At 36.4% G+C, this 17535-nt stretch overlaps 1 protein-coding gene across 1 annotated transcript; it reads right to left on the bottom strand.

The window, feature by feature from the left end:
* Window positions 1–384: 384 nt before the first annotated feature.
* Window positions 385–12658, bottom strand: LOC135213927 (glutamate receptor ionotropic, delta-1-like). The gene is made up of 9 exons (XM_064248020.1): window positions 11441–12658; window positions 8884–9057; window positions 6553–6643; window positions 5941–6241; window positions 5375–5592; window positions 4451–4628; window positions 3785–3884; window positions 2895–3024; window positions 385–944 (listed from the first exon to the last, which is right to left on the bottom strand). Exons 1-9 carry the CDS (start codon window positions 11515–11517, stop codon window positions 834–836), a joined length of 1380 nt encoding a protein of 459 aa, XP_064104090.1. The 5' UTR covers window positions 11518–12658; the 3' UTR covers window positions 385–833.
* Between the last annotated feature and the right edge of the window lie 4877 nt (window positions 12659–17535).

Genomic DNA, 17535 nt, shown 5'->3' on the forward strand with positions numbered 1-17535 from the left:
TGCCCTTGCTGTCATCAACCACAGTTATTGGCTGTGGGCCTCGCCTTTGACTAAAAAGTCCACCTTGCAAGGCAGCAGTTTCCACAGTCATTGGCGGTGGGCCTAGGCCTAGCCTTTTACTCAAAAGTAAGACTGCCTTAAGGCAGCAGCTGTCCTTTTAGTCGCCTTTCACGACACGCAGGACCTACGGTGGTAGTATTCTTACACCCCTACCACAGGGTCACAGAATAAAAGCAATTCCTCAGCAACAATTTTATTAGAATGTAATGGATTTGGTTAAAAGATTCTCGGTTATACATATGCATATATAAGCATATTCAGTCATATAAACAGGAGCTTTCGCATGTGTTCTTAAGTGCCTCAAACGTGTGACAGTTCCTGCTGAAATAATTCCAATGAGTGTATATATATATATATATATATATATATATATATATATATATATATATATATATATATATATATATATATTATGTGTATGCATGTAATTATGTCTCTTTAAACTATTGTGAGAGGCACAACGTGGTTTTCGACTAAAGACCTAACTGGACCTGTATAGTTGTTTTCCTTAGTTAAACAGTGAACATTCAGATTTCAAAGGTCACCAGAACAGAATGTTGACATTTTTAAGAGTTTATCATTAACACTGACTATGCGAGGTTTATGGCGAGGACATAATGTGGTACAGGTTATAACTAGTAAACAATCCAGATTGAATTTTTTTCACCGCAAAGTATCCTAGTATGCAAAAAGCAGTTGTAGAAGTTATTATCAGTAATCATCGGGGAATGTTCCTGGTCCCTTCCAGTCGGGATATGCGACATTGTTCAGAGCTACTCTTCATCTTCTGAGCATCTGTTTCCACGTAACCAAGCGACTATCACCTCAATGACCAACACGATGGCCGCCAAGCACAATCCGATTCCCCATATGACACCAAGACCCTGGAAGAAATATTTACAGTCACCATCATGGCGCATAAATTAATGTAAACTCTTCAAGTGCTCCTAAGAATATGGTCTCCCTGCAGACGGATAAAACAACAATTTTTCATTATCATTGGATTTCTGTTTTTCATCTCTACCTCAGTACAAAAAGGGTTTGCAGTAACCTTTTAAGACAGTATCTTTAATCTACATCATGGCCGTACTTTTTCAGCTAATCACTAATCCCGATCTGTTTCATTCTACTGTAAACAAGCACTGATTTACCCATCTCAAAGAAAGGAGACCATTACAATTCTTCCAACAAATGCTTATTTCTTCAGCTTCCATCGAACAACTACAGTATTCAACACTTTCTTCGGCTCTCACTTTCTGAAACACTTTCAATACAACTCCCTTCTTTCCAATAACAAATATGGCTTCCGAAGGGCAAGATCTACGGAAACTGTCGGAATCTTTTGTCATATCTCCAAGAATTTGATGGTCTGTGAAAGGCTCAGTCAAAAGTCCCACTTAAGCGTTCCTCCTCACTAAATCTATTTCAAGTTGCTTGAGTTGAACTCTACTGATTTTCCTGTTCATGATTTTAATATGGTTCGACCTAAAAAAAAATGATAAATAAAAAAAAAAAAGGGTTTCGTTCTAACTGAATTGAGGTCATCGGTGTGGCCTTGGAGGCGGCATCTTCGGAGTTCTTTTTCCACTGTAGGTTTTCTTCTTCTTCAAGTTTAATGAAGCTTTATGTTTCGATTATTGCTCTTTTCTTTAGAGTACATCATCTTTGGGTTCTCTCCTAGACAGAACTGTACCAGAGGTACTTTATATGATGCTGGTTAGTTTAAACTGAGCCAGTCTTGAGACAGTTCGGCTCCCTGCCGTAAGATGGCCTACAGGTGTGGACAGGTATCAAAGGGAGTAAAGAAGCCAATAGCGTTGACTTTCAGATTCTTCCCACAGAGACAGTTGTTGCAGCAATGATCTGCTCCTTACATACCTCTCACTTCAACAAATTTCTTCCTACTGATAAGTGTTCTTCCATTTTATCGTAAGACCACGCAGCACCCGTCGAACATTTTCCCGCATTCCACTACCACGCTTTGGATCTCTCCTCCTGCTATTGTATTCCAAAACAATATCACATCTTTCAAGAGAAGGGGGCTAACAGTCACTTTGTCTTAAGCACTTCTTCCCCCCTTCTTTTAAGCGTTTTTACCAAGTTTGGGAGACGCCAGGTAACATACAATCAATCAATCTTCAAGCTTACGATTGTTTATCTCACTCACCTTTGCATTCAAAGAGAAACGTCGTCCTGTTACACTGCATCATATTAACCATCGACACTTCATGAAAATTGTGAACGCTGGAGTCAACGGCCTTGGTTATTCCTCTATAAAGTTCACTTAAGGGATGTGGATTTTTCTCCCCTCTGTGTTTCAGGAATCATTTCAGTCTTTTTTTTCTTTTAAGTGGCTCTACAACCACTTACCCAATGACACGTGGTTCCCTTCACTGACTGCGTAAAACTACATTAATGTTTTGAGTTAGTGGGATGGAAGTCTCAGTTTCATTTCAATCCAAATTAATATGAACGAACAAGGAAAACACACACACACACACACACACAACAATACATATATATATATATATATATATATATATATATATATATATATATATATATATATATATATATATATATATAACTTTTTTTTACCCACGTACAGAACAAAAGCAGACACGCATTTAAGTAAATTATTACTGAATATTACCAAATCATAGGCAAACCAAGGAACAGTATAAATATAATTCAGATGCATAAATTTAAAAAAGGAAAACATGTTAACCCAGGTACGACAGAAAGACACTTTCATACTAAAGAAGACGGTCATTAAATTCTACAAAACAAAATTATTACGCAGATGTTGAGAGAATAAAAGTCAAAACTATTACCCAGATGCTGCCGATGCCGATGGGATCCATCAGCGCCACTTTTATCGGTGGATTTGCGCAGGCCGTTATGTTGTTGCTATTGGTGTAGACCCAGTGCTTGTATAGACCGGCTTCTACTATACGGCGAATTCTGTTGAGAGAAGCTTTTATTTTTACTCATTCTGCTTAATCTTATGTCTTTGTTCCTTAAACAAACGTCTATACTAAGTGCAAAATTTTAGCTAGTTATAACGTCTGGTTTTGTAAAGCTCTCTCCTCTAATTTTATTGAAATGATATATATCTAAGAAAGTGCTGCAATTGGTATCTGGCGATTGGTAATCAAATATTGCTGAATAGTATTTAGTAAAATAAAACAAGGTGTGATACGACCTCCAGCTTACTCGGGACGTGTGCAAGATTTTCCCGTCACACTTAAGTTGTAAACATTATATTCCTAACTTTTAACATAAATTAAAAAGTGCTACAATCTACGCTCAAATAGAGCCTTGTTTCACCAACGAAAATCAAAATAAATACTCTATATTTTATTAGAAGTAATTTCATTAAATGACCAAGTAAAATACATATCACAGGCATAATAGATATGGGAAAACCATATTCAGGCATATGATAAAAAGTTATACGCATTCTTTACATTATATCTTTTCCGCTGATGAGCTCGGTTTCGCCTCAATATAGCACTGGTTAAACCAATTTGGTTATGGCCAGTCCTACAAAGACCCCATAGTCACCTCTCTCTCTCTCTCTCTCTCTCTCTCTCTCTCTCTCTCTCTCTCTCTCTCTCTCTCTCTCTCTCTCTCTCTTCTGCGAAGACACTTATCTTTTGTATGACACCAATTACAGGCTATTTTTCCCGTTCTAAAGGAAACTTCGGGGACGTCATCTTACCTGACATTAATAGCTGGAGTGAGAGGGCTATGTTTCTGATTGATCATGGCATACATGGTCGGGACGAACTTCTCCTTCGCTATGTAGAAGTCACATCGTCCTTTAAGTCGAATGTAGGATAATATCAGTACAAAATACGTAAGTATCAATGTGGGCATTGGTAACATTAAATCTTATTTGGGGGACCAGAATTGGGGGCAACACGGCTTCTAACTAATTGCAACCTTGCAAAGATAATTCCTGAATCATTTAGAGATATTTCATTTCTTTATTTTCTTTAACTGGTAATAACGATGAGTTTTTCCCAAGATTAACATCACTGCCATCTAGAAACGAAATTAGAAACATGTTGAAACCCACGAAATGAAAATAGAAACTATAATAGAAAATTACGTAAAAAAACAAAAATTTACAAGAGAATCAGATATAATGCATAAAAATTTAAGTTGTATAAAATTACATATAGAAATGGAATATGTGATTTAGGCAAAAAGCCAAGCACTAGGACCCATAGGGTCATTCAACACTACAATGAGAATGAATGAAAATGGAAATTATATAAATGACGGGTTTATAATAGACATTCTAAAGGTCAATGTTAAAAAAGGTAAAATCGAAGAGATTTAATTTCCAAAACAACCATAAACAATAGAAGTGGCTTCGTACCTGTCAGAGAGAAGTACTTGTCAAAATACAGAAGTGCGGTCGAGACGTCGAATATTTGGATGTAACCTTTGTCTCTGATAAGCGGGTAGTAGATCATAAAGTCCCTCATCTTCAGGTCGACATACCGCCCGGCCCTCCCCTGGTCGTCGAGTTTCCTGATGTCTCCTGACGGGACCCTCTGCGGACGGAATAAACAGAGCGAGTGGTGTAGATATTTGTCTGTGTAGTCTACCTCTTTAACAGAGTATGTATGTGTGTGTGTGTGTGTATGATTAGAGCAAGTATGGCGGAAATACATAACAGCGACGGTGATAGATTGCTGAATGAAACAGTCAAGGCAGATACATGGAGCGAGCTAGGCCCAAGAATCAAAATTCGGGGACTGAATTTAACTGACACAGATTGATTTCAGAACTCGGTTAATAGAATAGAATCTAGAATTTAAGCCAATTGCTGGGACCTCTGAGGTCATTCAGCGCTGAAAGGGAAATTTACAGTAAGGTTTGGAAGGTAGTAAATTGAGGAAAACCTCGCAGTTGCACTATGAAACAATTGTTAATGAGACTGGAAAGTCAGCTTGAAGAAAGAAAATAAGAAAAGAGATACAGTAAAAAGAATAGAAGAAGTTGCAGATAGGGGCCGAAGGGACGCTGCAAAAACCTTTAATTAAGTAATGCATAAAGTTCACCACGTGAGGTGCATTGGTGGCACCACCCACCTACGGGGAGAACTTGGTTAATGCGAACAATTATATAAGTGATAAAGTTAATATAGTACTGTATATATAATATATATATATACATATATATATATATATATATATATATATATATATATATATATATATATATATATATATATATATAGAGAGAGAGAGAGAGAGAGAGAGAGAGAGAGAGAGAGAGAGAGAGAGAGAGAGCACACCTTCAATAAGTCGGTGTATGACGTAAACTGCTCAAGGATGATTTTCCTGGAAGATGCTTCGATGGCGTCCCTCGCCGTCTGAATCGGGTGAGGGATGTACCGAAGGGCCATCAACGACAGGAGGTTCCCGTTGTAACTCGAGATCACCAGCAGGGACACGAGGAGCCACGAGCCGAGCAAAGGGCGATGCCAGCCCTCCGTCACTCTTTCGCCAGCGGCTGGAAGACGAGAGAAACTGCGTTTTTCGAATGGTAATATTGCGTTGCTGAGATTCTGACACTTTAAAATATTATCTTACTGACATGCAAATAATTGTGGATGCATCAGACTCAGTTTCATGAAACGTAATGTGCCAAAATACAAGTCTCCTTTCTGACATATGATCCATTTCTTTGACATAGGTCTACTAAACTTTTGACTGCAGGCTGCAAATGCCTCATGTACCAGTCTGGTAAGAGAGAGGAGAGAGAGAGAGAGAGAGAGAGAGAGAGAGAGAGAGAGAAGAGAGGAAGAGAAGAGAGAAGAGAGAGAGAGAGAGAGTGTGTGTGTTATGAAGAACTACTTACCTTGATCCATAGGAGGCTGGACATACTCGAACAGAGCACTCCCAAAGCTCTGCACCAATCTTGAAGCTGGATTCTGGGTGATTTCAAACACGAAATGAACGAAGCTAATGACCAGAAGACTTAAGAAGAACGCGCCCCAAACATTAGCCGTAAAGGGCATCAGGAAACCCCATGGGTCGATTTTGGCACTTCCCCTGGCTACCACGAAGGACAGGGTATCAAAAAAGAAGGGGACCGTGTAGTCAATGACCTGGCTTCGGCTCTCGATGACCTGGAAGGGTCCTAACGCCATGTCGGCCTCCTGGCAGGGAGAAAGTTCAGATTAAATCATCTTCATCTGAATACAAAGAAAAAATTAAATAAATAAAATAAACAGATGTATTTTTCCATTACTTTTGAGACAGCTTAAGGCTCTGCTTTTATAGATGTTCCGTAATTATGAAAATGGAAAAAGTTGATACGTATAAAATAATAATTATTCAGGTTCGTCATCTACCCATGAAAGAATAGGATTACTCTAATGCAAAAATATACATATAACCATCATAAATAATTAAGATTAGTCATTTCTAATTCGAAGTTAAGGGTAACTTTCTTGTCAGGGCTACCAACCTTTCTGACAACCTGGCCAACCATTCCCGACCAAGTGCCATTGGCTAATCGAACTCCCGAAGTGACATCACGAGGAACCACCTGCTTGTACCTGCAGTGATGACAAAACATTTAATACAACACTTTCTGAAATTTTAAAACATTACTTCATTAACATGCATGAAATTTAATTTTACAATTTTTCATGAGGGTGAGACACTAAGACTCAATGACTGGATAAGAAAAATATTTCAAATTCACTGAAATCCTGAATATTCTGCAGAAAAGAGGATCGAGAGTGATTCACACCTGAAACAAAAGAAAGCCGTCAAAGGAGGATTCAGGGACTAACACTTCGGAGCCATTCGCTCCTAAAGGAAACAGCTGTGAAAGAGGGTCTCATTTCTTGTCTTGAGTCACTGCTAACCTCTCAAACAATGATATGAAGGCAGGAGTCCAAGGAGTAATGTAGAGGTTTAGATAAAAAAAACGTAATCCTTTGTTAATTCTGATTCTATTCCCTGCCGTGAACGTCTTTTGTTTTTGAGTTCTCGGCCCCGTTGTTGTATTGTGAATTTGTGATGGCCCGCCGTGCTGGTCTTTGGCGGCAAGTTGTTGGAACGGGATTCACAATAAAGACTGTATCCGGCCACGTATTTAATTATGCTCGTCCTAACATGTAAAATGATGCTTTCGCAACTTCTGCTGATGAAGAAATGGGACGAATTATTCAACACCAGCACATGTTCCTCGTCATCATGACTTTGTAGCCACCATTCTTGGTCATTCCTCTGCTTCCAAGTCCTTAGAATTACTCTGCACGGTTCCCTCTTCCCTTGGGTTTTTCATTGTCAGTTTCATTTGAGCGTTAATTCCTATTTTCCCTCTCCAGGAATTCCATTCCACAATTTTAATTAAGGTACTTTGAGAGGTCCCTGCAGGCTGTTAAATGAACCTTACCCTGACATAGCACCTAATATCAGTTAGGTTTTAATCCTGGTTAATTGAGCATATATATTCCCTCATTTGCTGAAACTTTCCTACGGCCTAACCCTTATTTCAACACCCATGTTTCGCCTTTATCAGGTCACGCAGTTTCTTTTGCTCCTAAGCATACCCCCTTAACACCTGCTAGGAAGCACGGTACTTCTAGGTAAGAAGTTTGTCGTTTAGTTAGGAAATCTAATATGTATCATGGTCTGCACTCTTACTCAAAGAATCTCTAAAATTCCGTTCCTAACAGCTTTTTCAACTTCTACTCTCCTCAAGTAATTCAAACCCTTCTGATTTACACCCCCTACGGCTTTAATCCTATGCCGTCCCTTATACCTCGGGTGGGAAGGTCCCTGGGTTTCTTGCATTCTCCAAGACTGGATAGGCGCATATCTTGCTCTTGCATAAGTATTTGAGGTTCTAAACAAACAGGGTCTTGTTCTTCGGCCCTTGTTGCTTCATTGTTAGTTCCTGCTTGTTTCGGAGGCATGAAAAGGTGTAGCCCATTGCTAAAATGATGACTTCTATATTGTGTCTAAAAAGCAACCCATTGATTTAACTTTCTATCGATAAAAGTATTTGAAATCTCACTCAACTCGCCCGTTCTTCAAAACATTCAGTCGAAATCTATTTTGCGTTTTTATCATCAGTATGGCTTCTGTCAGGCAAGATATACTCTACTAAGATCTTCTCTTCTTTAAAAACGATGTTTTACCACCATCTCTGATTTGCAGAATATCTCGCTGCCACTGTTAATAAATATTAGACACCGAGAATCTGTCATAAGCGTCTGTTAGCCAAACTTCCTGCTTAAGGGCTGAATCCTTCTATCTGTTAAATTATTTCTAGTTTTCCTCTTTCCCCAAATTCAGTTAGACTCCCAGTTTTCTGTTTTCTCGTCTAAACTTTCACTCTCTAACTCTCACCTCATCCAGTTTACCTCTTCTTTCTCCTTTGCTGCTGATTCAAGGTTAATATCTCCGCTAATTCTCATGTCCTTCTCTCCGCTTCACACTTAATCATTTTATTTAATCTATCGACTCTAATCTTGCCAACACATCGGAATGGAGTTCGTCAGGGCCGTCATTCCAAGACAGTGTCTTCTTATTTCGCCTTTTCCTCTGTGGCCCAGATTTGTATGTGTTTTAATGAAAATTCTTTATTAAAAATGTATTTGAGCTTCCCACTTCTCCCGGTATCTTAGCTGTTCACATTGCTTCAAGTTTTTTGTGGAGGAAAACCTTATAGTTCGGATTGCTGAATCAGCTAAAAACTAAAGCTTTTGCGTAATTATATTTTCTACATCCTAGTAGTGTCAATACTACTACTACTACTACTACTACCGGTATTAATCATTACGTGAAATTCATCGTCGTAGCGAGAATCCCCAGCACATACGACATCGGCCCCGCGACCGGGAAGTTGGTTGGGATTCCCGCCAACACCGTTTTCGAGTTCATGTCCTCTAGCCGCAGCCGCGTGTGCGTAGGCCACGATACCATCGAGATGACGATCGAAGGAGCCTCCTTGAACCTGCAGAAGGAAACAAAATAATCATGGGTCTTTTCGTGATTTATGATTAGGGAAAATGATCAAACTTAGTACTGTAAGAAATGATCGTTACTACGCGCCCATAGGCGGCCGCAGCATATTTTCCAAGAAGGGCAAATTACATATATATATATATATATATATATATATATATAATATATATATATATATATATATATATAATATATATATATATGCAGTGGAACTGCGATGCCAATAGTTTAAGTGAAGCAAGATGCGATAAAGAAAAAATTAAACGTTACATTGACTTTTTTCAGTAGTTCCATATACTGTTCAGCTGAATTCAAACATTTCTGGAAAGAACAACGCAGTTATATTCTGTGTACAAATATACAAGGCATAATGATACCTTTAATTTACTTAAACTGAAATAATATATTGTAAAATGTAAGGAAAACAAAGTGATGTAGTTAAATGTAATATATATATAAATTTTTCCGGGATTTCGGGGGGCAAGTGCCCTTCTATGCCCCTATGTGCGGGAGCTTAAGTATGTGCCCTTCCGTGGGAATTCGTCATAGTCAGAAGAATTGATCTTTATTGTAATTTAATTTTTCATAATACACATACATAAATTAAAACAATAAAAGCAAACTTAAGAGGAAACTATGTGGGCATTAAGGATTCTATCACATTTTCTGGACCATTCTTTTCAGTAACCTTCATAGCCTCAGTTTATTCATTTGTTTTACTTATATTTTCCAGAACCTTCTTAAGTTATTTTTATTACATTCTCTATCTCGTAACGGCGTCAATAGGTCTTAATTAATAAAATGTGCTGCGGTTTTTATTGTTTGAACTCTTCTTTTCTTTCACATAATTCTTCCCAGGGGACGGGAGGGGAGGGGTTGGGGTACAATCTAAAACGCTTTAGAACCTGGACAGAGAAGGGTAATGGGTTTGCTGGACCACTATAACTTCCACTTAAAAAAAAAAAAACGAGTACCTACTTATAATTAGAGCAACAGGAAAATTAGGAAAAGTGAAAGGCGTGCATAAATGAAAGGAAAAAAAGGAGGAGAGAACAAAAAAGTGTGAGAAAATGAAGTGAATCATAAAAACTGCTGAAGATAATTTAGAGATCAGAAAGATGACAGGAAGTGAGGACAAATTAAAACGTCTCAATTTCCTCCCAGGAATAACTCATTCAGCCTGATTAGCAATTGTATTTATTTTACTGCCTTTCATTTCATATTTCTCAAATGTTGTTTATGCATATAGTAATTATGCCTTCGTTGAAATATAAAAATCATTTCCATCTGGACGACCGTAAATACGTCTTTATAAGTTTAGTTCCGGTGGCCATTGTTAGAAGTGTCGTAAAACTCGTAATACAAATTTTCAAAATAATATCTTCCTTAATTGTAATTTTGAATATAGAATCTAAGCCAAAGGCCAAGCACTGGGACCTATAAGGTCATTCAGCGCTGAAACGGAAACAGACAGTAAAAGGTTTGAAAGGTGTAATAGGAGCCAGTGGCCGATTGAAGGAAGGGGAAACCCTAATATAAGTGAAAAATAGAACATTATTATTTTTCAATAAATTATTATTAGTAGCAAAGAATTGCTTAATTAGAATTTCTTTCGCTACAACCTGACATAAAGTCTGTTCATTTTCCAAATAGCTCAATATGCCTGAAGTTCACCTAAATAACGATAGAAAGATAACCGCCCACATTTCGTACGGTTTTTGCTAGATCTATGGTTTTATCATATTTCATATTTTACCCCTTTCAAGATCTTATGTTCTATCGTTAGGTTTTAGCTTTATTATTTTTTGAGGTGATTGCAAGAAACTGATCCTATCTTCATAATACTTTACAACGGAATATGACTTTCCCTCTCTCTAACACACACACACACGCACAAATAAGTGTGTGTGTGTGCGTGTGTTACAGAGAGGATAGTCATGTTCCGCTGTAAAAAATTATGAAGGTAGAAACAATTTCTTACAATCCCCCTAAAAATAAAGGAATAAATAAATAAATAAAAATTAAAACTTAATACCGAACATAAAAACTTGAAAAACTTAACAAGGTAAAATATGAAATAAGATTAAAAAAAAAAAAAACTACGAAATAAGGAGCAGGTTGTGTTCATCATTATTCAGATGAACTTCGATATATATATAGATATATGATATATATATATATATATATATATATATATTAATAATATATATATTATATATCATATAGAATCTATATATATATATATAATATATATATATATATATAGACTGCATCAATTTTCGAAAACCTGTTAAAACCGCAACCTTCACTGTCAAAGGTATTACGTTAAAATTCACCTACAAAATAAAGACCAACTTCAGTTTAATACTCACATGAAACCTGAAGGATTCCTAAGGAGGTCTTCCAGAACAACAGGATCCGTCAGGACTTCTCTCAGTGGTAGACCCATTGCTGTAAGGTATCACTAACTTACTACCTAAAAGAAAAAATAAATTAAATTACCTTAGATTACATCTTGCAAGGACTGGCGTTCATTACCACGCAATTTCTTCTAATTATGGCCATACCCCTGTTTCTACTTTCAACATTTTATAGACTACGTTTTTATTCAAATCGACTAATCCAACGGCTGAGATTATAATAGCATCCTTTGCATGCCTTGTCGCACTTAAAACAAGTTGTACATTTTTTAAAATTCAAATCAGTCCGTTCAGTGGCAAAGATCACAATACCCTGTTCCTGTACTTTATTCTTCAATATTATAGGCATTACTCACTATTGCCGTAATATTAGAGGAAAAGCCGACCCGACTCCAACCCTAGTCTCATTCGTTGCTCACCGTACGTGAGCTCAGCCTCGACTAAACTCCCTTCAAGAAGTGCAGAACCTCTTCATACAGAAGAGTCCCTTCGATGGTCACGTGACTCAGATGATCCTGTACTCCTGAGCTAACTAACTGTCACTCCTGATAAGGTCAATAAGCAGATTTTCTTTGTTTTAATTTGCCATAAAGTATTCGCAAGACTGGCAGGGCAATCAAAGTTTAGAAGATGCTTTTTGTATTGATCCCCGCGGAGAGCTGACAAACAAGAAGTCTTGTTTCGGTTATTTATTATCTTCGTAGTTCAGAATTCAGACTGGCCTTTCTTGAAAACTAAGCATAGGCCTATTCATGCTCTTTGAATATAAAGCGCAAACTAGAGTTTTAAAAAATTACTAATCGAAATGCAAATAGTGTGTGTACGCTTGCTGTGAAGGAATAACATTCAATTGTTACGATATTATACCTCCCAGTATCTACCCTTCTCTATAAACAATTTTTTTCGTTTATTTAATTCGTACAGTTTCATTGGCTTTATCCTCTGAAAACCTTTCGGCAATACTAATTCTTTTGTTGTTATAGATGATCACGGCTCTACCTATCCGGGTTTTTGGAGATCAGGCCGCGTGAAAATATTAATTGCGTTATTAGTGACTGGCAAATTTCTCTGCCGTAAACTAAGCTATTATCATTATCATTTAAAATGAGGAAACCCTCTTTCAAAATAAGTTAAAAATGTCATTACTTGTATAGCAAGCTTATACACAGAATAGAATACCCATGTTTACAACTAAAGGTGGGGGAGGGAATTGTGGTTTTTGTTTTAAACTATGCCAGTTTCAGTGGATTAGCAATGGTCCTTGTTCATAATAGAGGTATATATATATATATATATATATATATATATATATATATATATATATATGCTATGTAAAGAAAAAAGTTAGTAAAACAATGATGTAATTGGTGTTAAATTAAGTTACTAAGCGTTTCAGCTGCCGTGTCCAACTTATTTTTTTTTTTTTTTTTTTTTGCCAATAGATACAAAAACATTAGACAAGAATGGTATTTTGGCAGAAGACGTTTGAAACCCCGACCTAATTAGCAAAAATGTTCATTATTGCTCCATATTGATAACTAAGATAATTATAGGAGTAAATTGAGGGTAGATAGACTAAAGCATATTAAGCAAACACACTAACAGAGGCTAGAAAAACGTTGTCATACAAGTGCTACCTCCCACTTATACATGGTATGACGTAATATAATAGGAGGCCCGCCCCCAAAAGCCTTTGTGAATAAAGGGGTGTGTAAGTCCGTCTCTATGACTTATTGTTTCACACACACACACACGGCTTTTCGATAATTGACATGTACGTACATGGGAGGGTGGTGGGGGCTGTAACCACTGAAAACCATTATTATTCTGTAATGTCATTATTGCATAAAATAACGTTCAGATACTCACAAGTACCATCGTTTCCTATGGCCACTGATTACGTATTTCCCAAGATCATTGTCTACTGCTTCATATAGTCTCACAAGTTTGTATAATACACCATTAAAAGTCAAGGTTTCTTTACAGGGTCAGTTCGAAAACATTTTCAAAAATCTTTATATCCAACAATGACATGGTATTACAGAAAGCTTGAAATTTCCAGTACTTATAATGGGTTATACTGGAGATGCGCATTATATACATATATATACATACACACACACACACACACACACACACACACACACACACACACATATATATATAATCTAGAATTTCTAAATGAAAATGTTTTTATCTTAGTTTTTTTTTTTCACAAATTTACCTTTAACGATCTCCGTAATTATATATATATATAGTATATATATATATATATATTATATATATAATATATACATATATATATATATTACGGAGATCGTTAAAGGTAAATTTGTGAAAAAAAAAACTAAGATAAAAGATTTTCATTTAGAAATTCTAGGATTCCGTTCTGTTACATCTAATGTTCCATTTACACTGACTTATAGTATACTTCGTTCACAGTGTATAAAGTTAAGCTTAGATATGTAGCTATTTAGGTATAAATGATTTTTTTCCCTGTCAATTACGGTATTTGTAGTGGGTCAAGAACGGATTTTAATCTGTGAAAAACCATTGAAAAGTGTTATTTCTAACAGTGTAGGTTTCTGTGGACCTGCATATGCTACACGCATAAACAATAGAATAGTGGTTCTTACGCTCTCAGCCACCATAACCTGTTCCTTTAATGCATAGTCAGTCCCATACGGAAACTCAATTTACTTTATATATTCCCCTATGGCCCCCTGCAAAGGCAGCCTTGCATCTCGAGGTCATTGAGCTAAAACAGTGGTCACGTACCTATATAGAGCCTTTCTCCTGTCAAACCCTGTTTACACCTCGTCCGTCACCGTTCATTACTTCTACGTCATAGTTACACGTCACAACTAGGCTCTATCAGTGTCCTTGTGAAATTTAGGGAAGTCTAACCTTTAACTATTCTAATGGCCTTAATTACATACATTTGGTATCAATATATATTTTTGCCACTTAGGTCGGGATTTCAAAAGTCGTCTGCCAAAATACCAACCCTGTCCGACGCTTTTGTGATATTTTACAGGCGAAAAATAATTTGACAAGCCCACGGTTTGGGTATTATACCTAGACCGTGGACACGCCAGTTGAAATACTTGCCTTCGGAGGCTCGTAAATTTGGTAAGATATTAAAAAGACTGGTGTGGACCTTTGGACTCTTTCAATGTATTGACACAAACACACACACACACGCATATATATATATAAAGGTTGAAAAATTAGTGACTATAGGATGAAAGTTTGCGGTACTTCAAACACTAATCCAACCCCAAATCCACCCGGAAATCGTTGATTGTCACATAACATCCTTGGCAGAAGAGGATCACTACCACTGGAAAAACCAAACAACATTCGGATGATTTCTCGTCGTTTCCTTAATCAGGCAACAACAACGAGATATCAGTTTTGTTACTCAAGAGGGAAGCCTAAAATCAGACGACAATTGTTACAGTATAATTTCTATTTTGAAAATATTGGCTACACTTTTCTATGAGCAGAGCCTACCATGGGACGGGCAACCCTTCGCTTCCCCTGTTCTAGCCCAGTGCTGAAGACAGCAAGAAAACGAAGGGAGGGGAAAAATGGTACTACTTAACAGTCAAGGCGGCGATAGACAAACTCCCTTCGAAGGATAGAATAAAGGAAGGAAGGCCATAAAAGTCCAGAAAACAGAAGCAAGAAGAGAATTTCAGAGCTTAGAAGAAGGAAACGCACTGCCACAGAAGCTCGTAATCGTAGGAGGGTTTGTTACCTATTTCCTAAAAGGGAACGTGACCTGACAGACCCCATAAAAGGAGAGAGATTTCTACCTTTGTGCTCAAAGGAACAGAGAGAGAGAGAGAGAGAGAGAATGAGAATCGAAAAATGAGGTAAGATAGGAATCATTTATCAAACGAAGTCTTGGATACAGAGTACAATATATATATATATATATATATATATATATATATATATATATACATATATATATATATATATATATATATATATCTATATATATATATATATATATATATATATATATTACTATATATATATATATATATATATCTATATATATATATATATATATATTATATATATATATATATATAATATATATCGAAAATAAGTCTATTAAAAAACCTTCCTTCCCTTGTGATTATCAATTACCAATAGCTCTCCTTGTAAGGAAATCAAACAATAAGAAGCTCATGAATGGAACCGTTGGCCGACCTGTAAAATTCAAACGATTCTCGTCTATCGCCGACAGCGCCGTCTTTCTCTGGCTACAAGATTAATAGGAGCGAGTTTTTGGCTGCATATTGAAAAGTCTTTCCGCCACACAGTTGTAGCTACATTTTGAAACTGAGCCACATCAAAATCACGATACGAAAGAATTACGAGGCCTCTGTATCTCACAATTATAATAATTATATAGTATATTAATACCCAAGGGGTAAATTGAAACTATAAATATGTGGAAAATAAAAAAAGGAAAAGGAGAAAGTCATGAACATTACATTCAACAATAATTTTTATGGTCAGATAGATAGCTATAATGAAATGTAAGAATCTATACTTAATTTAAAAATATATATATATAATTCTTAAAGATCAAAATTTGTTTTATCGTACCCGAATACACGATACCTCATACCGAAGACGGAGAACCAGTTTAATTTACCGATATTCGGATCTTACCCACGATGACAGTACAAATACACACACTCCATTTACTAATCTATTTCTTAGCGTGAACGACTAACAGAAAGGAATAAAATATGGATACGCTTAAATCGTTTTTAGACTCGCCAACCACAAACATTCTATGAATTTAGAATAAGTACGTAGGCTATTCTACTCACATTTTTTATCACTATAATAATACATATAATAATCTATATTACCCCTTATTTTTATTTTCATATGAAACTCTGCAAGCAAAGAAATCAAGTATTGCGTCATCATTTCGTGGTCCAAAATATTTAACCGAATCTAGTAAAAAGAAGAAAAATGCCTTCGTAACAATTGACATATTCCTCTCTTTATCTCTCCGTCAAAATCAAATTTACCAGAATATTCATCATCAGTTTTAACTGATCTTTCTCTTTCCAATCTGGACGAAAGAAAGGAAAAAATTGATGGTCACTACCATTTTCTCCACAAAGAACCGAAAGGCATTCAAACATGAACTAAAGAGACAAAAAAAAAATGGTGCATAATTCTACGTCGCGTTGAAAGCTGACTGACAAGCCGAATGCCAAGTAAGGGAGTCGCTGAATATTAAACGGCGAATCGTCTGTCAATCCGTTTAAAAAGTTTGATATTTAGGAGAAAGCTTCACAAGTCTTAAAAACAGACTGGGAAATGACGACAAGAGCCGTAGGTATATGTTGTATCTGTTGCATATTGTTATCATTATGCTAAGATTAATTTACTATACAACTGAACGCTTTTGTTTCATTTTAGTGAACATTTTTATAGGTTTTAGTTTGTTTTCGTAATTCAGTACCTTCTCCTAACTCAAAAGTTTATTATCCCTACTGTAAACTTCTTTGTGAAATTGCCCCATCTCTCATTTTTTGCTTATTCAGGGAGTAAGCCTACAAACTACTTTGTTGTGGGGGGGAGGGTAGGAAAGGAGAGCCTAAAAAGGTCTGAAAAGAGTATTTCTTGTTAAGTTAAGATACTGGAATTTTATGATGGGATATTTATGAATTATTTATTAGAATGAAAATGTAAAAAAAAAATAATGTGCATGTTAAACAGTACAGAATCATTATTTCTAATAAAATATAGCGCATTTATACTCATTTTCATTGAAGAAACAACGCTCTATTTGATTGAACATAGATTTTAGCCCGTGCCCCGAGTAAGGTGGAGGTCGGATCATGTCTTGTTTTCCTAAAGAATTGTGTTTATCGCTCTGTTCACTATTCCACAAAGTGAGAAAAGGTTTTCATTACTTCAACTGCATTCTAAAGTTCTGCAGATTATAAAAAGGAGAGAGAGAGAGAGAAAAAAAAAATCAAACAGGCCTAACCACGTATGCG

The sequence above is a fragment of the Macrobrachium nipponense genome, chromosome 43 (genome assembly GCF_015104395.2).
Source record: "Macrobrachium nipponense isolate FS-2020 chromosome 43, ASM1510439v2, whole genome shotgun sequence".
Lineage (NCBI taxonomy): Eukaryota > Metazoa > Arthropoda > Malacostraca > Decapoda > Palaemonidae > Macrobrachium > Macrobrachium nipponense.